The sequence below is a fragment of the Eumetopias jubatus genome, unplaced genomic scaffold (assembly GCF_037043125.1).
Source record: "Eumetopias jubatus isolate StellerSeaLion01/CBP00866 unplaced genomic scaffold, mEumJub1_p1.0 scaffold_1, whole genome shotgun sequence".
NCBI lineage: Eukaryota > Metazoa > Chordata > Mammalia > Carnivora > Otariidae > Eumetopias > Eumetopias jubatus.
In genome coordinates, this window is record NW_028274807.1 from 166,939,679 (window position 1) to 166,962,677 (window position 22,999).

The window sequence follows — 22,999 nt, forward strand, 5'->3', positions numbered from 1 at the left end:
GTTATGCGCCGCTATCCTTTTTCTGAGCCCCTCCTACTTGCAGCCCCTGGGGCTCGGCGGGACTAACCGCCCGGCTGAGAACTCGGCTATCGAGCCCCGCCCCCAGCCTCCGGCTGTTCCCCAGAGTAGGCCTGAGGCGTACCCTTCCCCCCCGCCCACCTGCAGTGGGTTCGCTCGCGGCCTGTAAACCCTTCCCTGCAAGCCATATTGGGCTCTCCCTCGCGTCTCCCACCCCCGCGTCCTCTACGGGGGGCCCGCCCCTAGCCAGTTCCGGGGCGGTTGCTCCCACCAACCGGAACTCCCCGCCCCCTCCCGTGGCCTGGGGGCCGTAGGAGGCAGCAGGAGGCTGCAGTGAGGAGGTAGAGGGGGCGGGGGCCGCGTTAGGGGGTCCCTAGAGGACGGGGACCCTGAAGGCAAGTCACTGGGGCGACCCACGGGAGGGGCCAGCCATTACACAGGCGCACTTCTGTGCCAGGTACTGAACTGGGCTCTTGACGAGCATCCTCTCTTAATCCTCAGAACATCCCGGGGAGGTAGGTACTGTTGTGATCCCCATTTTACAGATTTCAGACTTCTTATGGGGAAACAGACTCAGATTTCTTTTGTCCCCATTTTGTAGATGGAAAAACCGAGACTCAGGAAGGTTAAATAGTATGTTCAGAGCTACATAAATAGAGAATGGTAAAGGCTGGGCTTGAACCCAGGTATGTCTGGCTTACCAGCCCACATTCTTAACCACTGTCAGGGGCAAAGAGAAGGGACAAAGATGGGAGGGAGTGAGACAAGTTGAAGCTGGGAGGCACAGAGAACATTAACATTGTAAGAATGGGATGTTTGGAGCTCAGGGGCTTTGCAGAACTCAAGGAGGAGTAGAACGGAAAAGCATCAGGAAGATAGGACTTGGTATATCACGGAAATTAGTGGCACAGACTCACAACTACATCTTGGTAACCTTGGGCATGTACCTACCCTTACAGAGTCTGAGTTTCCTTAACTGTAAAATGTAGATCACCATTGTCCCTTCTCATGGGGTTGGGTGAGGAATTCAGTGAGAAGCCAGTAAAATGTCTGTACCTAGCTTGATGTACAGTAAGTGCTCTGTGGGTAGGAGCAGTGCCATCAACCTTGTCAATAAGGTAACTGAAGCCGGGCTTTCTCCTTGAGTCTGTCCCTGGATGAAGGGAGCTCTTGGACTTTTCTTGTGCCAGTTTATCTCCTATCAATGGCTCTCTCCTCTCCAGTTCCACAGGGTCCCGTATCCTGGGCCATGAGTGAACTCAAGGACTGCCCCTTGCAGTTCCATGACTTCAAGTCTGTGGACCACCTGAAGGTCTGTCCACGCTACACAGCCGTGCTAGCCCGCTCTGAGGATGATGGTATCGGCATCGAGGAGCTGGACACTCTGCAGCTGGAGCTTGAGACCCTGCTTTCCTCTGCCAGCCGGCGCCTGCGGGTTCTCGAGGCTGAAACCCAGGTGATACCCTACAGAGAGGATATCACCAGGGGTGGACTGTGACGAGTTATGGGATGGGTCATTGAGTTAGCCCCACCTGCAGAGGCCTGGGGTACAGGAGTTTAGAGGGTTAAAGGAGAGACCCAAACTGGGCTCATGTGACACATAAAATATACAAGAATGTGCATGATCCTTACAAATTGCAAGATTTCCAATTTACTAAGCATTTATTGACCCCAACCCCCATTATGTTCTGGGTCCTGTGCTAGTCGTTAGAAAGAGGTAATTAGGACACTTCTGGCCTTCAGGGAGTTTGCCACATAAAGGGAGGGAGAGGTCAGACAAATACCAGGTGATGTTGTGTTATGGTTAGAAGTACCAGGGGAACTGGATTGAGAAGAACTGGATTTGAATCCTGGCCTAAGCACTTGCTTAGTGTTGCTGTTTCCTAGCTATATGACTTTGGGAAGGTTGCCTCCTTTTGCATCAGTTCCCTATCTGCAAACTGGGATACCCTTCAGCTTTTGTGAGGATTAAAAGAGAGGGGTTTTTTTGCAAAGCCTCGGGCTGATATCTAACATTAAGTATTTCAGATGTTAATTATTGGTAGTCTTCACTATGTAAACATCCCCTGAGCCCTGTGTGTCAGATGCTATGCCAAATCCTGGGGAACAGACATAGTTAAGATCAATTTCCTGATCTCCAGCTTATAATCTAGTTGAAAAGACAAGATATGCTGTTTGTTCCAGTATGATCAAACAACACATTTAGGCCTGCAGTGGAGGTACAAAGTGTCAGAGACCCAGGGAGGACCAAGCTGCCATTTTAATTGGACCTCAAAGGATGAATAGTTAACTTGTGCTCCCTGGGAATGCACTGAAGCTTTTTGAGCAGGGCTGTGGCAAATTCAGTTGTGTTTTAGCATGTAAGAAGCTGGGTAACTGATGTGGAGAAGGCTTCCCAGTTGTGGTGACATTTGAAGCAAAGGTCTGCTGGGAGACTTGTTTGCATTCACCAAAAAGTTACCAGCAGCATATTCCAGTGCTCATATGCACTGGGGCATGATCATTTGTTTGACCTAAACACTGTGTGACTGGCTTGAGTGATACAGAGGTGAATCAGTACAGACAAATGGAATGATGAGAAGTATATGAATAAAGTCCTGTGAGATAGGCACAATAAAGGAACTGAGTTTTGAAAGATGAGTAGGAGTTTACTAAATAAAAAGGAGATGGATCAGTAAGACTTTGGAGCCTTCTCAAGTTCTAACTCCTAATTCTTCACTAGGAGAAAAACTTGTCCTATGACTTCTCTTCTCCCCCTCAGTGATAGTCTCTGCAAATTTCAGATCCTCACTGACTGGCAGGATAAGAAAGGTGATCGACGATTCCTGAAGCTGGGTCGAGACCATGAGCTTGGAGCTCCCCCAAAACATGGAAAGCCGAAGAAGCAGAAACTGGAAGGGAAGGCGGGACATGGGCCAGGCCCTGGCCCTGGCCGGCCCAAATCCAAAAACCTTCAGCCCAAGATCCAGGAATATGAATTCACTGATGACCCAATTGATGTGCCACGGATCCCCAAGAATGATGCCCCCAACAGGTTCTGGGCCAGAAAATATAGAGGGGCCTTGGGATTCAGGCAGTAGAGGCTGTGGAGGGGCCTGGACCTGAGGATGGTGGGGCAGGAGGTGCCCATTCAGGATCTGCTTCTCCTTGCAGGTTCTGGGCTTCTGTAGAGCCCTACTGTGCTGATATCACCAGTGAGGAGGTACGCACACTAGAGGAACTACTGAAACCCCCAGAGGACGAGGCTGAACATTACAAGGTAGACACCCTGGGCCTTGGTAGACAGGGTGGTGAGCAGGAGATCTCAGAGGTGCCTCCAAATCAAAGATCCCAAAGTCATATATCATCTTCCTTCCCTTACTCTGCCCTACTCTGCCCCTAGTCTAGTCAACCCACCCAGACACCCAGGCTCTGATTCTCAACTCTCTTGCATTGCCTCCTCTCTACCCCATCCAAATGATTACATACATCCTGAGGCATCTACTTCAGTGACACCGTCCTTTGTCCCAACATCTCTGTCACCTCTGCTTTGATTCAAGCCTTCATTAGCTTTCACCCAAATGGTCTCTTGATACTTTTTTGCCTCCAGACAGACTTTTTGTTTTCTTTTTTTTTAATATATTAAAGTTTTCTTACGATGTAAATAAAACTGGTTCCATTAAAGAAAACATAGAAAATACAGAAAAGTGTCCGGGAGTACTCCCCTATAGGTCAGCTGTTGTGATCGGATGTGACACAGGCCTGCTCCCAGGCCTCCCCTGACTCCCGCACAAGATGGAGTCCAGACATCTCGGTCCTTGGTGACACAGCCCTACTGCCGCTCTCCAGTTTCCTCAGCCATGCCCCCTCGTCACTGCTGCATTTACCAGCCCTGCCAGGCACCTTGCCCTCACCCCAGGCCCACTCAGGCTCTTTGCTGGTCTCTGAGCCTCTGCACATGCTCTTTTTCCCTTAGCAAACTGATTTGTCCTTCAAATCACTGATCCCTTGTTATCTCCACCAGAACACCTTTGCAGACTCCCCGCAGAAATTTTCTTTTTCGTGTGCCACAATACCTTGACCTACCTCCAGCACTTCAGTTCTTTGAATTTTTAAAAAAATTATTTGAAAAATTATTTGAAAAGTTAATCCATATAAGCAGTAGTAAATTGAGGTAATACAAATGAGAATTTCCTCTCCTGACACTAAGGTTCTTAGGTCTCTCTAGGGACAACAGCTATGACCTGAGATGATCCAGGTACATACACCATTCTGCACCTAGATCTTGGAAATTGTTCCATACTGGCTCCCATATGTGTCTTAGTTGGTTATGTACCTGTCTCCCTTACTAGACTGTGAGCATAGAGATTTTTATCTCCTTTGTTTCTTCCCACCTATGCAAGGCATGGGCCTTAGCCCTGGGGTAGGTCCTTGGGAGACAGATAAGTGAAGGAATGAATGATGAACCTATTGGCAGTGTCCCAAGTGCACAGAGAGCCCCCACTCACCCCGGGCATGGCTTGCCGGTGTTTACCCCTTTTGGGCCGGGTGGCATCTCCCCACAGATCCCACCCCTGGGGAAGCACTACTCCCAACGGTGGGCACAGGAGGACCTGCTGGAGGAACAGAAGGATGGGGCCCGAGCAGCAGCTGTGGCTGACAAGAAGAAAGGTCTCATGGGGCCACTGACCGAACTGGACACTAAAGGTAGGCCCTTCGCCTCCCTGCCCACCCAGGCCAGGACTTGAGTTCCCAGATCTCAGCCCATCTGTCTACCATTTCTCTGCCCACTTTAGATGTGGATGCCCTGCTGAAGAAGTCTGAGGCCCAGCATGAGCAGCCGGAAGATGGGTGCCCCTTTGGTGCTCTGACGCAGCGCCTCCTACAGGCCCTGGTGGAGGTGAGCACCCTAACTCAAAACAGGAATTACGCTTACTTTCTGTTTTAATGTTTTATTTGGTGTTGAGGTATATCATACATTTAGAAAGGTACGTAGATCTTAAATGTATAGATTGATAACATTTTCACACATAAGCACACTTGTATATCTGGCCTCATGGTCACAAAATAAAGCATTGCCAGTGTCCTTGAGCCCCTCTCATGCCCCTCCCAGATTCTAATCTCCCCCAAAAGTAGCCACTACACCGCAGTTACTTTTGTTGAGTGTTAGCTAAGGGCTGAACCCTGTGCAAGGGCTTTCCACACATCCTCCTGTTGGAGGCAAGGACAGTGGTTAGCCCCACGTTGCATACTAGAAGATTGAAGCTCAGAAAAGGGAACTGTTTGCTTGAGGTTTTACAGCTGATAATTAGAAGGAGGACCCAAACCCCAGGTACAGAGTCCCCTTCTTTATGCCTGCTGTCTGGCCTTAGGCACATCCCTTCACCTCACTGAGCCTTAGTTTTCTCCCTGGCTCAAACACAGTAGTGTTTTTCTCTCGTTTAACAGTCTGGGGCACATGTTCCGGGTTGGCTAAGGTGGGAGTGAGGGGAGATCTCAGCCCCACACCATCAGACAAGGACCCCAGTTGTGGTGGCTTTTCCACCCTAAACATGCAGTCTGTACAAGGTCATTCTGGGTATGATTGCTACTCCAAGCCCACAGAAAAAGAGCAAGAAAGAATGTGTGAAGGAAGGTTTATGGGCCATGCCTGGCCGTGGCTCTTACCCCTCCTGATCACTTCTCACTGGAGAGAATTTGTCACATGACCACATCTGACAACAAGAGGAGCTGCCCCGCTACAGAAAGGCGAGAATGACTTTTGGACAGCCGGCAGCCCTGCTGCAGCGTGCTCAGCATGGTGCCTGGTACAGTGCAAATGCTTAGCTCTTCACTGTTGTTGACTGTTATCATTGCTCCTCTGTGCTCCCTTCTTTTGGTATCGGTGCAAAACAGGGGTTTCTAAAATGACCAGAGCTTTCTGGAACCAGTTTGGGAAGGCTTCCTAGAGGGATGGGAACAATAAAAGAGTATTTCTGGTCTGTGAAGACTGAAGACTGATTGCGGGTTAGAGAGGAGCAAGAAAAATACTACAGCTCTTACTCCCTCCATCCCATTCCTGTGGTCTTCTAGGAAAATATTATTTCCCCTATGGAGGACTCTCCCATTCCTGACATGTCTGGGAAAGAATCGGGGGCCGACGGGGCAAGCACCTCTCCCCGCAATCAGAACAAGCCCTTCAGGTGAGTGATAACTCTGTCCATATCCTACTGTCTGTCCCCTGCCTCTGGTGACTTCTTTCCATCCCAACATGAGGGGGTCTTCATTAAAAGAGAGGTTGAGGGCATTTTGACGAAACCCGATGAAAGTTTCAAACATGCGTGCGTAGACTTAAGTAAGGGTTGTTTATCATAGCACTGTTCATACTGTAAATGATGTAAATGTGCAACTGGCTGAATAGTTGTAATTCCACATGATGAAATAACTTGTAACTATTAATCGTCTTAGAGAAGATTAATTGACATGAAAAGATGTAAATAAGAGAGTGTTAAATGGAGAAAATGAGCACAATACAGTTTGATCCTGTTTTTACTCAGCATATATTTAAACGTGTGCACATAGAGAAAAAAACCTAAAATAATGTGTAATAAAAGATTGGAAATAACACGTAACAAAATCTCTAATACGTATGGTGTATAAGTAACAAAATATGTAGTTTTTGTTATGTGTAATGTTAATAACAGCAAAATAACAGTAATATTTTTAATAGTAACATAAAATAGTAGTGGTTCCCTCTGAGTCGTTGGCATTACAGGTTTTTCTGTATTTTTTGACAATGGGTATGTGTTGGCTTATGTTTGAAACAAGACCAGATGTGTGTCTCTATTTTTTTTCCAGTGTATTGCGCAATAATTGACATAGATCCCTGTATGAGTTTAAGGTATACACGTACAAAACATATAGTGGTCTGATTTACATATGTTGTGAAATGATTACCACAGTAGGTTCAGCTAACATCCATCTTCTCACATAGATACAATAAAGAAAAAAAAAGGAAAAGTATTTCTCCTTGTGATGAGAACTCTTAGGATTTACACTCTGTGTCATACAGTAGTGTTAGCTACGGTCATCATGTTGTATAAAATATCCTGGGACTTGCTTATAATTGGAAGTTTGTACCTTTTGATCACCTTCCTCCAGTTCCCCCCCCCGCTGACTCTGGTAATGGAAAGTCTGATCTCTTTTTCTATGAATTTGTGTTTTTTTTAGATTCCACATATAAGTGAGATTATGTGGTATTTGTTTTTCTCTCTCTGACTTATTTCACTTAGCATAATGCATTCAAAGTCCATCCATGTTACCACAAATGGTAGGATTTCCTTGTTTTTTTAAGGCTGAATAATAATCTGTTGTGTATATACCACAATTTCTTTATCCATTCATCCATCGATGGACACTGAGGTTGCTTCCATATCTTGACTATTGTAAATAATGCTGCTGTGAACATGGGGGTGCAGATATGTTCTCCAGTTAGTATTACATTTCCTTTGTACGTACTCGCAGAATTAGAGTACTGGATCATGTGGTAGGCTCTGTTTTTAATTCTTTGAGGATCCTCCACACTGTGTTCCACGGTGTCTGTACCAATTTACATTCCCACCAACAGTGCAGGAGGGTTCCCTTTTCTCCAGATTGTCGCCAGCATTTGTTATCTCTTGTCTTTGTGATGATGGCCATTCTAACAGGCCAGAGGTGATAACTCATTGTGGTTTTAATTTGCATTTCTCTAATAACTAGGGATGTTGAGCATCTTTTCATGTACCTGTTGGCCTTTTATATATCTTCTTTGGAGAAATGTCCATTCAGGAACGATGGTTATTAATTTCTCATCAGATATATCGTTTACAAATATTTTTGCCATTCCATAAGTTATCTTTTCACCTTGCTGATGATTTCTTTTGCTGTGCAGAAGTAGTTTTTTGATGTAGTCCTGCTTGTTTATTTTTTGTTTTGTTGCTTGTGTTTAGGTGTCATAGCCAAAAAGTCCTTGCCAAGACCCATGTCAGAGAGCTTAGCTCTTAACATTTTCTCTTTTTTTTTTTTTATGCCTAGGTAGAGAGAGGGTGCCCAAAGAGAAAAGAATGTGTTCACTAACCTTGGGGGGCTCTCCGGGGTCCACCCTCTGAGCTGGCCCTTGAGCTAAGGACTCCCTTCCTCTGTAGTGTGCCACATACCAAGTCCCTGGAGAGCCGCATCAAGGAGGAGCTGATTGCGCAGGGCCTGCTGGAGTCGGAGGACCGCCCCGCAGAGGACTCGGAGGATGAGGTCCTGGCAGAGCTGCGTAAGCGGCAGGCCGAGCTGAAGGCGCTCAGTGCCCACAACCGCACCAAGAAGCACGACCTGCTGAGGTGAGTGTGGCCAGGTGGCATGGGCGGGGGGGTGGCCAGGGCGGCCTGGGCCACTGCTGCTCGCCTTCTGGGGGCTTCACAACAGGGTTCCCAAACCTGGCAGGGCCTCTAAATCACCCAGAGAGCGTTGGAAAAAATACCATTGCCAGGCACCACAGACTCTAGGGCTCAGGCGTCTGTGATTGATTTATTTACCTATTTGGAATTGTGGTGAAAAAAACATATAAAATTGATTCTTTCAACCATGTTTATGTGTACAGTTCAGTGGTATTACTTATATTCACATTGTTGTGTGATTTATTTTTTTAATTTTTTCATGCTTTTGTTTTCCCCGAACATATTTTTATGACAAATTTCATAAACACAGAACATCTGAAGGAGTAGTATGATAAACACCAATATACTGTCTACCTGGATTTATCAACTGTTAACAATTTGGTTGGATTTCTGTGATTATTATTGGCCCTTCCCTGGAAATTGCCCAGTATTTTAGTATCAGTTCTCTAAGGAGAATTGGTCACAATATCTTTCATTTTATATTGACTCCCATCCATCTTGCCCTGCATTGATCATGACAAAAGTATAGGTGACATCTGGAGGGAGATTATGTTAGTTGTTGCCCTTTTTGGAGGGAGGTAGAGAAGTAGCCTCACTGACAGGTGTATCTTCCCTTCACAGAGCCCCAGCAGGGCAGGGCACACTCGTTCATTTGGCCAGCTCTGCCTGTCTCTCGCACATTGTACTGGGGGCTAGGAAGAGAGGCAGAGCAAAGGCTTGTGGTCTACAGGTGGGTTATTGGTAAAGAGGTGCACCTGTTTTTCCCTGTTTCCTAGATGAGGAAGTAAAGGGCCAATGAGGTGAGTGCTCTCCTGAAGGTCATACAGCCAGTTAACAACCAAGCTGCAACTTGAGCCCAAAGCTAAATGCAAAGCCTTTTTCTAGTTCCCTTTCATGCAAGAGCAAGAAGAGGAAAATAACAGATGAATGAGGTACTGAGTGGGGTGGAGGAGAGAGAGTGAGAGGGAGAAGCAAGGATGTACAGACAGAGAGGTAATGGACAGTGAACGAACTAGCTTGGGTTGTCAGAAGGCCAGAGTCCAGCCCTCAGTCCTGCTATGGACCAGCTGCAGGGCCTTAAGCAAGGTATCTCCTGTCCTGAGCAGCAGCTTCCCCTTCTAGAAAATTAACAGGTTAGACTAGATCAGATCTCTAAGCCACCTTCCAGCTCCACCAGCAATGGAATTTATCAGTCGGATTTCATTTACAGTGGTTCGTTTGGCATCTCACGTGCTTTATGTAGACCACAGGCTACCTAGACCCTTAGGTTGCTCTGGAATTTGGATACTGAAGTAAGCAGGTCTTCTGCTGACACTAGAACACCTTTTAAAGAAGGTTTTTGGAGCCAGCCTGCCTTAATTCAGATCTCCTACTCACTAGTTGTGGGATCTTGGGGTGTTTTTTACTCTCCTTGACTTCTGTTTTATCACTGGTAACATTGGGATAATAGTACCTACCTCACAAGGTTGTTATGAGGATTAATTCTGCTGACATATTTGAGGGGCTTGAGATTGTACCTAGCACGTAGTACCATATAAATGTGGTTCAGTAACTTTGCATTTTGGTAGGAAACGGTCCACAGGAGTGCCAGCCTGGGGTGATGCGTGGGTTCAGTCTGAAAGAGGGAGGGGGGCCCCACTGTGGAGGTGGGCTTCCCATGGCACCTGGCTGGCTGGTCCCCACAGGCTGGCAAAGGAGGAGGTAAGCCGGCAAGAGCTGAGGCAGCGGGTCCGCATGGCAGACAACGAGGTCATGGATGCCTTCCGGAAGATCATGGCTGCCCGGCAGAAGAAGCGGACCCCCACCAAGAAGGAGAAGGACCAGGCCTGGAAGACTCTGAAGGAGCGTGAGAGCATCCTAAAGCTGCTGGATGGGTAGCCCTCACCCCTGCCTCATGCTGCCTGCCCCTGGCTTGGGGGAAGGAGGGGTGGGAAGCCCACTTCCTTCTCTGGGCTGCCCAAACCATAGGCCTGTGGCCGCCTATTAAATGTCAAATTGTGACAGTCTCTAGAGGACTGTGGCCTTTCCCTGAGGTCTTGTGATCCAGCTCTGTTCAGCCAGGACATGGGAGGCCCTGCTGGGCTGGCCTGGGGCCCTGTCTGTGCTTCCCCCTCTTTACTATCCCCCACTCCCACTCCTGTCTCCCTCAAGGACTTCTCCCTTGTGGTTTTGTAAAGTGCAAACCTAAAAGTAAAGTGACTGCTGTGGTTTTTAAAAAAGTATCCAGAATCTTTGAATGTCTGTTATTGTGGGGTAGAAAAGAACTGGTGTGGGTGGCAAAGGAGGGCATGCTTGGGGGCTCTCAGCCTTTGGCCACTCACCCATGTCATTCATTCAGGAAGAACTCTCTGACGATACCTGTGGCTGCAGGTAACAGAATACCCTCAGCTCAGACTGGATTCACAACAAGGAAATGTGTTGTTTGGGGCCTTGGTGGTCCTGGGGCAGGGTGGCCCCCGGGGTTGGCCAAGCCAGCAACTGAACAGGGCCATCAAGGGTCCAGCCATCTCTCTGCTGCCCTCCACCACGTTGGCTTTTGCCTAAAATAGGTTTTCCTCCAGCTGTGCAGCCACTGGCAGCCGACAGGGGCCAAACTGACATCTAGCACAGGAGAGGGCAGGAAGGAGCCAGCTGGCTTTCCTGGCCCACCCAAAAGAGCACGATGCCTGTCCCAAATACCCTTATGTCTTACTGGCCCAGGCTAAGTCCCACATGCCCATTCCTGCACCAATCACTGTGGCAAGGGATGACTCTGCCGGGTTTTAACTAGAGAGAGAGGAGTCTGCTTCCCTACCAAGCCCAAGGCAGTGGGGAGAAATGGGGGAAACCCAATAAAAATCTGAAAGTAGGAAGTGGAAATGGATGTTGGATAGGCCACCAATCATGTCCGTTCCACAACCCGGGCAGGAAACGGCCTAGGCTATACAGATGAGCAAATATGTTCTCATCCCTGCCTCAAGTTGTTCCCAGACTAGTCAGGGAGTCGGAAAATAATTTGCAATTTACTGTGGGAAGGCTGAAGTCCACATGGAAGAAGGGAGGGGAGGATTCCCTGAGGAAGTGACCTGTGAACTGAGCCGTAAAGAAAGATGGTGAGAACAGCCAACATTCTTGTGTGCGCAGCTCTTCTGTTAAGGGAACTGCCCCTTCCCCATTTCATGTGGCTTTTGTGGGACTGTCCAACTAGGATGGATACATGACCCCAGCTTGGCCAGTCACAGCACCCTATTTTTTAGCCATGATAACTGGTCCAGAAGATGGACATGTGACCTGAGCTGGGTCAATCAGAGACCTTCCGTAAGCTTACTCTGTTGTTGCTGAGAGAGGAGCGGACATGTCCCTTTTGGATCAAAAGCCTTAGAATGTACTCTTAGACTACCTGCTGACCCACTCTCTTGCCACGTGGAAGAACCTGCCCGAGAAGAATGGCAGAGCCAGGAGATGGAGAAGGAGACAGAGGCCTCATGGAGCCTCACGATCTTCTACTGGACCTTCAGTTACCTCAGCTCACAGGTGCTGCTTTGGGCTTAAGCTAGTTCCCCTTGGAGTTTCATCATTTGTCAACAACAACATAAAAGGCCTGACTGATGAAAGTGGACTTCAGCAAAAAGAAGGCTGGAGTGGAGTTCTGAGAGAGGACAGCAGAGGCCCTGCCTCTCATTAGGTACAGAGCCTAGCCACTGCAATTTTTCAGTAACTCATGTCTTCTCAGAAAAGACAAGCATACTTAATTTCATTAATGAATTTGATTAATGAATTAATGAAATTAAGTGCTCAGTAAATGTTAGCTCTGTACCAGGCGCTGTTCTAAACTCAGTTTACCGAATCTCCTCAGCTACCCCATGTGGTAGGTACTAATAACATCCCATTCACAGATGAGGAAACTGAGTCTTAAGTGATTACATACTTTGCTTGGTCAAACAGTTGATAAGTGGTTGAGCCAAGATTCAGACTTAGTCCATTTGACTTGCAGACAGAGCTCCTTCTTTACGCAATTCATTGGGCCCCCACTCCCTTACAGTCCATATGAATGGTACTCCTAGGTTTGGGCAGTGCACAACCTATGCAGCCATAGATGGCAGCTCTGCTTGCAGATCCCTTGCTTTTGACTAACCATTTGCTTCCATGTTCATCATTAATCCAGACCACAAGTAAGGTAAGCATCATTGGTAGAGAGTTCCAGAAGCAGAGACAGTTTTGTGGAGGAGGTAGGATGAGAGTTGAGATCCCCAAATCAGGTAGAATTGTGAGAGGGGAAGGCAGGTTTTATGACAGAATGAAGAACCCTAGAGGCACCCGGGTAGCTCAGTTGGTTAAGTGTCCAACTCTTGATCTCAGTTCAGTTCTTGATCTCAGGGTTGTAAGTTTGAGCCCCATGTTGGGCTCTGCACTGGGCATGGAGCCTACTTTTAAAATGGTGGGGGAAGAACCCTAGAAGTCTGAGTGGGCCTGATTCATTTGGGAAAAGACTTTCAAGGATCAGTTGTGAGAACACTAGTTACTCTCTATTGCACACCTAGTATCTGCCTGGTACTGTGTTGGGCCCTCTACTCCCATGTTTTATTTGGTGCTCACCACACAAGTACGAGGTGAATAGGAATATTTCCACCCTGCAGAAGAGGACACTGAAGCTCAATGTGCAATGGCTTCTGAGACTACACAACACTGGTGCAGGAACAGCTCAGATAGCACCATGGCTGAGTTGACAACCACAGTGGCCCAGGGAGTCCCTTCTTATGGCCACATCCGTGTCTGCTGGATCCAGAGGAGGCCTCCTTTATGGGGTTTGGAGGAAGCTGTGTTCCCCATGAGGAGGGGGAGAGTAGTTTCAGCACCTCAAGCTTACAATTTTAATCTGAAACAACCCTGACACCTTATCACTAGTTGGGTAAAAAAGCCTTTTGTGTCTTGGCCCTGGGAAGCATCCACCATCATTGTTTCTCCAGTGTCCCAAATGTCTTATAACTGACTTTTGGAAACACCAGTGTGCATGAGAACAGGGAAGATTGAGTGGAGGTTAAGCCTTGATGTCAGGAAAGTGACCCAGCATAGGTCTCCAGCCCCTTCCAGCTCCTGAGCACTCGGGGTTGGTGGGGGGGGGCGGTGGTTGACTTGATGGATGCTGGGTCCCAGTTAACTCCCGCTTAGAAGGAAATGATGGCTGGAACTTTGTGGCAATGTGGTTAGAGTATAAATTCCCTTCCTGCTATGGAACTCAGGACTTAATGGAGAGAACCAAACACAAATGGACCATAACTCACTCGTTCATGTACTAACTCATCATTTCTTCTCTTCACTCACCTCCTTTGTTTATTCACCCCATCGACTTGCCTCCCTTCCTCATTCATACTTTTGTTTTCTTACGCATGACCCTGTTGCTATGGCTGAGAGCTCTGTACATGACTAGGGCTCCAGAGACAGGCAGCTGGAAAGACAAAACACAAGGCGATAAGAGCAATAACAGAAGAATGTACAAAGTCTGCAGGGACCTGGGGCACAGAATGACTTAACAGTTTAGAGGGTCAGGAAAAGCTTCAGCGAGGTTGTGGAACGGAAGTTGCCAGGCAGAAGACATTGCAGACAAAAGGAACAGTGAGGCACAGAGGTGTGAACAGCTGACCTGCTTAGAGAGAGGTGAGAACATCACTGTGACTGGAGCCCTAGGTGTGTGGAGGGGGAGGGGAAGGATAAGAGATGAAGCTGGAAAGTAGGTTGAGACCACGCTGGCTGTGAATGGCAGGTTAAGGAGCATGGGCTTTATTCTCAAGGTCAGTGGTTCTCAAAGTGTGGTCCTTGGGTGGTGGAGGCGCCTGGCTGGCTCAGATGGTAGAACATGTGTTTTTTTTTTTTTTAAGATTTTATTTATTTATTTGAGAGAGAGAGAATGAGAGATAGAGAGCACAAGAGGGAAGAGGGTCAGAGGGAGAAGCAGACTCACTGCTGACCAGGGAGCCTGATGTGGGACTCAATCCTGGGACTCCAGGATCATGACCTGAGCCGAAGGCAGTCGCTTAACCAACTGAGCCACCCAGGCGCCCCAGAACATGTGACTCTTGATCTCAAGGTTGTGAGTTTGAGCCCCACACTAGGTGTAGAGATTACTTATAAATAGAATCTTTTAAAAAAAAGTGTGGTCCTTGGGCCAGCAGCAACTTTTGGGGGTGGGGCAGCAGCACGTCACATTTATTGAAGGCCTGCCCCCAAGGAGCTCACAGCCTGGGGGCCAAGACCCCACATGTGCTGGGGGTGGAAGAGGTAAAGGCAAAAAGGAAGGCAATGCAGAGACAGTGTGGCCCAAGCAAAGGGGGTGCAAAGCAGGCACAGGCAGGGAGAGGGATGGGGGAGGAACGGCAGCCTGACAAAGCCCTGCCTAGACCTGGGGACCATGGACCAAGCACCGGCTTGAAGGCTGCCCCTCCCCAGCCAGGTTGGTGCCACCCCAGCTCCTCCACCTGCCCTGAGCCAGGTCCCACAATGTCAGCCCTCTCCACCCAAGACTGGACCATGCAGACCCCTGATGGGAGGGCAGGCAGCTCAGGTTTGGGGGCCCTGACCAGGACAGCAAGGTGGAGTCAGGGCCTAGGAGGGAGCGGCCTCCAACCTGGGCAGTCCTAGGTCCCTGGGCAAGTCCCCCAAGGAACCGCCAAGATTCTTGTGGAAGCCCCTGGGCCAGCTAACGAGGGAAGGGGGATGGGTGCCTGAAGGGAAGGAAGCAGGGAACCAGGAGGGGTCCCCAAGAGGCCTAGGCCCCTCAAAACTGCTCCTGGTAGGGAGGCTTGGATGTGAACAGGTGGAAGGCTAAGAGGAACCCACCTGAGGGGGGGGGGCAGGGTGACAGCCGGACACATAGCCAGGCAGGCAGGCAGCAGCAGAGCAGGGACATGCACACATACGACTCACCACCAGCATCCCCTTTAATAAAACGTGGAAGGTTGCATGACGGGGAAGCGGGGGGGTGTGAAATATGACCATTTACAACCACAAAAAACCTCTGTACCTGTCTAGCGCCTGGCAGAGGGGAGGGCAGGCAGGGCAGCGGTAGGCCGGGGCCAGCCCTATTTGTAGAGGATATTGTAGTGTTCAGGCCAATAGAGGAGGTACACCTTGGGCTCGGAGCCCTCGGGAAAGATGCCAGCATCACCTGGCATCTTACTAAAGATGCAAATTCTTGGGTCTTAGACCTACTGAATTAGAAACTCTGCTGGGAGGCTCCAGCCTTCTCCATGTTAACATGCTCTCCAGGTGATTCCTGATGCATATTAAAGTTTGAGAATCACCTTTCTACATAGTAGGGATTTAGGGGTGGTGTGAGCAGGGGAGTGCCATAATAGCACTCTGAATTGAAAAGCGCTCTGATAGCATGGAAGCCAGACTGATTAGAAGGGGTGAGAGTGAAACAGGGCAGACTGGAGTGAAATCATGTGCAAAGAAATACATCTGAGACAGTGGATGCTGCAGAAACTGGTAGATGTCCTCCAAAATCTGTTCTCCCTCGATAGTTAATAGAACCCCTGATTTTTAATAGGACATATGCCTCAAAGATTAAATATCCCAACTTCTCTTGCAGTTAGGGTGGTCATGTGATGAAGTTTTGGCCAAAAGGATGTGAGTGGAAGAGATGTGTGTAACTATGAGGTCATGAGTCTCAAAGGGTATGCCTTCCATGTTCCCATTTCCCCTGGCTAGGATGAGACATGGTGGCAAGCCATCCTGAAACATGTGGTCAGAGATAACCCTGTGGGAACAATGAGCAACAAGGTAAGAAGAAGCCAAGATCCCTCCTACCTTGTAGTCATCATGCCAGCCTCGGACTACTTATGTTGGTCAGATTGGTATACACTTCCATTTTATTTAAATCACAACTATTTTGAGTGTCTATTAAGGAAACCAAACCTATATTTTAGCTGCTACAGTGGACCAAGTATTCTTTTCAAAGTATATCTGATTTCTTCTGTTCTTTCCTCCCTTTCTTCCTTCTTCCCTTCCTTCCTCCTCTCTCTCTCTTTCTTCGTTCCTTTTTCTTTCTTTCTTTCTTTCTTTCTTTCTTTTCTTTCTTTCTTTCTTTCTTTCTTTCTTTCTTTCTTTCTTTCTTTCTTTCTTTCTTTCTTTCTTTCTTTCTTTCTTTTCTTTCTTTCTTTCTTTCTTTCTTTTTCTTTCTTTCTTTCTTTCTTTTTCTTTCTTTCTTTCTTTCTTTCTTTCTTTCTTTCTTTCTTTCTTTCTTTCTTTCTTTCTTTCTTTCTTTCTTTTTCTTTCTTTCTTTCTCTCTTCCTTTCTTACTTTGTTGTCTCCTTCCTTCTTTCCTTCCTTCCTTCCCCAAAAGAATTTGAGAAAGCTTATAACTGAGGATGTGTACAATGATTTTCATGAAATACAAATATAGAATTAAGCCCATCAGGTTTAATGCAGCTGCTGTTATTAAGCATCAGACTTAGCTCTAAGCTTCCTGGAAGCCAAGACAAAAATGGAGATAACATGAATCAGTTTCGGGCGCCTGGGTGGCTCAGTTGGTTGAGCGACTGCCTTCGGCTCAGGTCATGATCCTGGAGTCCCGGGATTGAGACCCGCATCGGGCTCCCTGCTCGGCGGGGAGCCTGCTTCTTCCTCTGACCCTCTTCCCTCTCGTGCTCTCTATCTCTCATTCTCTCTCTCTCAAATAAATAAATAAAATCTTTAAAAAAAAAGATGAATCAGTCTCAGAACTTTTGATATCAGAGGAAAGGGCATTTCCCAGTTTTCCTGACAAAAATTCCAGTAATTGCTCATGCTGGAGAAATTTCTCCACTAGAGTCATAAATTGATAATGTTCTCCACAAATTTGACAGCAAGTGGAAATTGAGTTTCACATGGTGATTCCTTATCACAACTTTTGATGAAAGCTCCGGTCACATTGTTGTAAGACAACTCCGGGAGGCTGCTTCTGCAAGGGACCAAGCTAGGGTGGCACCAAGCATTTTACATGAATTCTCTGTGTCAGAGCAGGCAAGATCATTACCCTGTTTTACAGTTGAGGGAACTAAGATACAGAAAGGGGAAGAGCCAGATCAGATAGCTGGTGGGGCACCAGTTTTGTAAGCCAGTTTTGTAGACTCTAGAGGCCCTATTCTAAGTGTCCCTCTCTGGGCCTGCCAGAACCACCACATACAAAATTATGGATTGATTATCAGAGAAAAGCACGAGAGTCATTGCCCCAGAATATGCCTGCCAGCCAGGAGAAATCAGTGAGATCTGATAAATATTGGAGGGACCTCTGAGCCTCCTGAGATGGGCTGCTCCTGATTGGATGAGAAGTAGGGGTAGGCACCATAAGGGCAGAAAGGAAACCCCACATTTGGAGCTTAACTAGACTATGTGGGGCTTCAAGAATGGAAGGAAAAATAATATTAAAAGGATGTCTATAAAAGGAGAAGAAACCTCCTTTCTTGTATCTCATTCCTTTTTTTTTTAAAGATATTTATTTATTTGACAGAGAGAGATACAGCGAGAGAGGGAACACAAGCAGGGGGAGTGGGAGAGGGAGAAGCAGGCTTCCCGCAGAGCAAGGAGACTGATGTGGGGCTCGATCCCAGGACCAGGGGATCATGACCTGAGCCAAAGGCAGACGCTTAACAACTGAGCCACCCAGGTGCCCCTCTTCTATCTCATTTCTTACTGAGCATCTATTATGCACCAGATACCTGCTGGAAACCCAAGTGACAATGGCTGAAAGTCACTTTCTGTCTCATTCTCAAAATAACCTTACAAAGTAGGTATGCTTATCGGTATGATTATGCCATGTTATAGTTGAAGAAACTGAGGCTCAGGACAGTTGAAATAATTTGTTCAAGATCCCATAGCTGGTAAGGGTTAGAGATGCAGTTTGAACCCTGGTCTGTCTGACCCCAAAACTTCTTTTAATGAGCCATCACTGTTTCAATAGTAGGAGAGAAAAGAGTTGATAGATATGACATTTAAATCCATTCTATTTCTTTCTTTTTTTAAAAAAAGATTTTATTTATTTATTTGAGAGAGAGAGAATGAGAGATAGAGAGCACGAGAGGGAAGAGGGTCAGAGGGAGAGGCAGACTCCCTGCTGAGCAGGGAGCCCGATGTGGGACTCGATCCCGGGACTCCAGGATCATGACCTGAGCTGAAGGCAGTCGCTTAACCAACTGAGCCACCCAGGCGCCCTAAATCCATTCTATTTCTTTGTTGTTATTTTTTTAAATAAAATTTTAAAAATTAAACACTAAGTTGGTACACACCCACCATCTTTTGGCATAAATTTTTTAAAGTGACTTTTTGACTGTAAAGTTTGAACATATTCAACAAAGTTTGGAGAATACGGACCTATAGAGAGAAGTAAAAGAAACAAAATAAAAGCGGATAATTTTTGGACCATTATTATCATTTGTGGTGTTCCTCTCCACTCTTTGCTATGAATAATGTATGGTTCACATTTTAAACTGAAGTTGCCAAACTGCGTACCTGCTTAACATTACAAGCATTTTTATCCTTTTTTTAATATTATTTTTTTTAAGATTTTATTTATTTATTTGACAGAGACACAGCGAGAGAGGGAACACACAAGCAGGGGGAGTGGGAGAGGGAGAAGCAGGCTTCCCGCCGAGCAGGGAGCCCAATGCGGGGCTCGATCCCAGGACCCTGGGATCATGACCGGAGCTGAAGGCAGACGCTTAACGAATGAGCCACCCAGGTGCCCCTATCCTTTTATTAAGTAGGTTGCATTACCATTAGTCTATGAACTGTGAAGGATTACATCTCATAGGCGTACCTTAGGTTTTTAAATCATTCCCTTCTTTGTGATTTCTTCTGCATTTTGCTGTTAGAAAAATATTTCTTCAAATATCTTGGAGTATATAGCTTTGTCTTAATTTAGGACTATTTCCCTGAAATTAATTCCCAGAAGACGAATGCCTAGGTCAAAAGGCCTGGACGTTTGTTTAAGCATCTGCGCTCAGCTCAGGTCATGATCCCAAGGTCCTGGGATGGAGTCCGGCATCGGGCTCCCTGCTTAGTGAGGAGTCCGGCATCGGGCTCCCTGCTTAGTGAGGAGGCTTCTCCCTCTGCCCTCCGCCCCTGCTCGTGATCTCGCTCTCTCTCTCTCACTTTCTCAAGTAAATAAATAAAATCTTTTTTTTTTTAAAGCCCTGGCCATTATTTAAGCCTTTGATGAATATTGCCAAATGGCTTTCCAAAAGATTTTAGCAAGTCCTTTTTCCACCAGAAATGTAGAAGTATCTGTTGCTCACACTGACAACAGTCTTCGGTGTCACCAGTTTTTTAAACTTCAAAATCAAAGGACTATAAATGGCCTTTTAGTTTGCACTGCTTTGGTTACTTATGTGAGGTAGAAAATGTCCCATGTTTATCGTGTTTTATCTGTCTCCGCTGACCAATTATTGGGTCCTTAGTCTGTTTGTTATCAATATTAGGTGTTCCTCACATAATAGAAATATTATCCCATTGTCTGTAAGACATTTCCCCAGTCTGAAGTTTGCCTTTTAATGCTGGATATAATTTTGGAGTAGGGTAGGTTTTTTTGGTTTGTTTCCAGCAATAGAAGTTAAAGAATGGTTTTCTGTTTTGTAAATAACCCTGTCCATCATTTCCATAAGAATTCTTCCATTTTCGGGTGCTTGGGTGGCTCAGTGGGTAAGGGGCTGCCTTCAGCTCAGTTTGTGATCCCAGGGTCCTGGGATGGAGCCCCCCATCCCCCCCACCCCCACCCCCTTGTTGGGCTCCCCACTCAACGGGGAGTGTGTTTGTCTCTCTCCCTCTCCCTCTGCCCCTCCCCCTGCTCCTGTTCTCTCTCTCAAATAAATAAAAATCTTTTTTTAAAAGATTTTATTTATGTATTTGACAGAGAGAGACACAGCGAGAGAGGGAACACAAGCAGGGGGAGAGGGAGAGGGAGAAGCAGGCTTCCGGACGAGCAGGGAGCCCGATGTGGGGCTCCATCCCCATGACGTGAGCCTAAGGCAGCCGCTTAACAACTGAGCCACCCAGGCGCCTCTCAAATAAATAAATATCTTTAAAAAAAAAGAATTCTTCCATTTTCTCTAATCTTAGAAAACCATTCACCCCTCCAGTGTCAGGTTAGAGAATTGATGGAGATGTCTGAGTTGTTTTGTCATCTTTTTAATAACAAAGGGGAGAAGAGGATTATTTCCTTTTTTGCTTCATATATTTGACTTTCCTTGACTTTTTGTTTTAGTACCTAGAAATATGCTCATTGGGGGTTGGGACTGTAGTACGAAATGTGAATATGTATATGCATCCCAAAGAGTCTGGAGGAATATGTACCCAAAAATACTAATACTGGTTATTTCTGATTGATGGGAGCAGGGCTGGGATGGATTTGTTATTCAAAGTGTGCCCAGAACCCTTACTTCCTTTTGGCAAGATACCCCTTTTCATCCCATGGTGTGGCTGCCCGTGCCAGTACATTTGCCCAATATAGTACCTTATTTCCTTGGCAATAGTTTGTTTGGGGCCATGAGGTAGGCATGTTACTCTAGCAGAACTCATCAGAGTCCTTCCCTGAGAGTGATATATGAAACTGGGTATATAGCTCTCCTGCTTGGTTCACATTGAAAGCTGGGTCTGCCTCATACCATGTTTCCTGCGAGGCAGAGAGATCACTCTACAGAGGAAGGGAAGTCAACGTGCAGAGAAATCGAGACAGGAGAGATGCAAGAAAGCAAATCCTGTGAGTCTTGTGTCTCCAGTTCCAGTCTCCAAGACCCTGATCCATGGTGTTCTTCCTTCAGTCTTGCAGTCACAGTTTCCTCTTCGATGAAGCTGGCTTTGGTTGGGATTCTGTTACTTGGCAAGTGAAAGAATCTGATAAATGACAAGGATGGTCTTTGTGTGTTTTAGTATCTGACATAATTACTTGTTTGGTAGAAATATTTTAAAAATAAAAGAGAATGTATTGTTAAAAAAGAAATTGTAAGTGCCCTCAAACATACTCAAAAGCAGGCAAAATGTAAAACAGAGTATAAAAGTTGTACAAGTCTTCAGGCAGAGACTACCTTATCACCTTAGGAATATTGTCAATGAGATAAACAGGAATTTGTGGTGAAACAATTCTAGCTCAATGGGTGGGTATAGGGGAGAGTAGGGGCTCAGCCCTGAGCAGGAAATGTGATTTTTCCATGGACTGGGAAGTCTGAGATACTGAGATTCAGGGGAAGGAAATTGCCCCTTACTCCCTTGCCCCTGGACAAATCAAGTCCCTTCTCGGAGCCTCGGTTTACACTAACTTTAGCCCTCATATTTGAACCCCTACAATATTCCAGGCACTTCACATTCATTATCTCACAGAATTCTCGGGAGAATTCTGAGTTGGTCGTCCATATTCCCATATTCCAGATGAAAAAACTGAGTCTCAGAGAGGTGAAGTGTGACTCAAGTCAGTCTTTAAAGCCTTTCTAGGAACCTCAGCCATTGTCCTCTCTCTGTAAAATGGGCATAACATCGACCACCCCTGACCTAGTCCCAAGGATAAGAGAGGTAAAAGCCAGTGGAAATTGATTTGGGGTAAGCATTGTCCTTTTCCCATGTCCCACTGGAAAATGCAGAAATTTGGGCAGTGGGAAGTGATGGGGGTGGAGTGGGGGGTTCACAGCAATGTGCCTTCTCTGGCCCCAGTCCAGCCCCACCTGCACTTCCTTTGAATTGCTCCCTCTCTCCCCCTGCACCAAGTTTCTTCCCAAGGAAAGACTTGCGCAAGAGGACCTCAGTCAGGTCCCTTGGCCCCCTGCCCACATCCCAGGAGCAATTTGTGCTCCCCCCTCACCCCAAACCTGGCCCCTAGCCATCAGCCCTTGGCACCCGCCCAGTCCCGTCGCACTTTGGTCTTCTTTGGCCTGCTTCCTCCAGGATCCTGATTTATCTCCCTCCCCTCCCCTCCCCCTCCCTGTCCCAGTCCCTCGGGGGCACCACACCTATTTTGAGGGGCAGGTGCAGGGGACTGGAACAGGAACACCGGGTCTGTTTCCCTGCCTGTCAACTGGGGCCACCTCCCTATAACTGCCTCCTTTCTCTTCACTGTCTGCTCTTGCTTTGCCCTTTCTCTACCCCTTCATCCCCGCCCCCATCAGTCTCCTGAGCCCTTTTGAGGGCCTAATTCCCTTTGGGGCACTGAGGGAAAGGGGGGTGAGCGGGAATGGGGAGAAAGAGCCCAAGATCCCCAAGGGAGCTCCCAGAACTGGTCTCAAACTCCAAAAGACGACTGGGTGGAACCCGCCAGAATCTGACATCACACAGACCTGGATTCGAATTCGATTTTTCCTCTGACCAACTGCTGATTTTGAACCCTTCAGCTCTCAGGGCCTCAGTTGTCCCCTCTGTGAAATGGGGGCTCCAGCAGAGAGGAGGGGAGGGAAGAGTCCAGAAGAGGATCTGACCTGAACTAGGGGATTCCTCCTCAACCACCGCGCCCCTTCCCCAGCCCGGGAGCGCAGCGGAGCCTTCCAGTCACTCGTCCCCCCGCCGCAGGCTCCTCCTCCACTGACATCAGAGCCGCAGGCGGGCGGAGGGGGCCAGCAGAGCCCGAGCCGAGCCCCAGCGAGAGAGCGGGCGGGCGAGCCAGG

The 22,999-nt window shown here is 47.3% G+C and overlaps 1 protein-coding gene and 1 long non-coding RNA gene across 5 annotated transcripts; both read left to right on the forward strand.

Moving 5' to 3' along the window:
* The first annotated feature begins 22 nt into the window (after positions 1 to 22).
* Positions 23 to 10,624, forward strand: TADA3 (transcriptional adaptor 3). 2 transcript variants are annotated; one of them, XM_028101687.2, is made up of 9 exons: positions 23 to 475; positions 1,242 to 1,474; positions 2,802 to 3,052; positions 3,172 to 3,277; positions 4,563 to 4,704; positions 4,794 to 4,897; positions 6,070 to 6,179; positions 8,160 to 8,345; positions 10,088 to 10,624. In XM_028101687.2, exons 2-9 carry the CDS (start codon positions 1,268 to 1,270, stop codon positions 10,278 to 10,280), a joined length of 1,299 nt encoding a protein of 432 aa, XP_027957488.1. In that variant the 5' UTR covers positions 23 to 475; positions 1,242 to 1,267; the 3' UTR covers positions 10,281 to 10,624. The 2 variants fall into 2 exon arrangements, with proteins under 2 accessions (XP_027957488.1, XP_027957487.1); XM_028101686.2 differs by having other exon boundaries at positions 24 to 533.
* Positions 10,625 to 13,947: 3,323 nt separating this feature from the next.
* LOC148165099 (uncharacterized) lies at positions 13,948 to 22,990 on the forward strand. 3 transcript variants are annotated; one of them, XR_015769114.1, is made up of 3 exons: positions 13,948 to 14,036; positions 16,089 to 16,160; positions 22,905 to 22,990. It is a non-coding gene; the product is annotated as an uncharacterized LOC148165099 (long non-coding RNA). The 3 variants fall into 3 exon arrangements; XR_015769115.1 differs by having other exon boundaries at positions 22,858 to 22,944; XR_015769116.1 differs by having other exon boundaries at positions 22,730 to 22,909.
* Positions 22,991 to 22,999: the final 9 nt, after the last annotated feature.

Coding starts and splice junctions, on each gene's coding strand:
- TADA3 (XM_028101687.2), top strand. CDS start 1,268: ATGAGTGAACTCAAGGACTGCCCCTTGCAGTTCCATGACTTCAAGTCT. Junction 4,705..4,793: donor GACCGAACTGGACACTAAAG/GTAGGCCCTTCG, acceptor TGCCCACTTTAG/ATGTGGATGCCCTGCTGAAG. Junction 4,898..6,069: donor TCCTACAGGCCCTGGTGGAG/GTGAGCACCCTA, acceptor GTGGTCTTCTAG/GAAAATATTATTTCCCCTAT.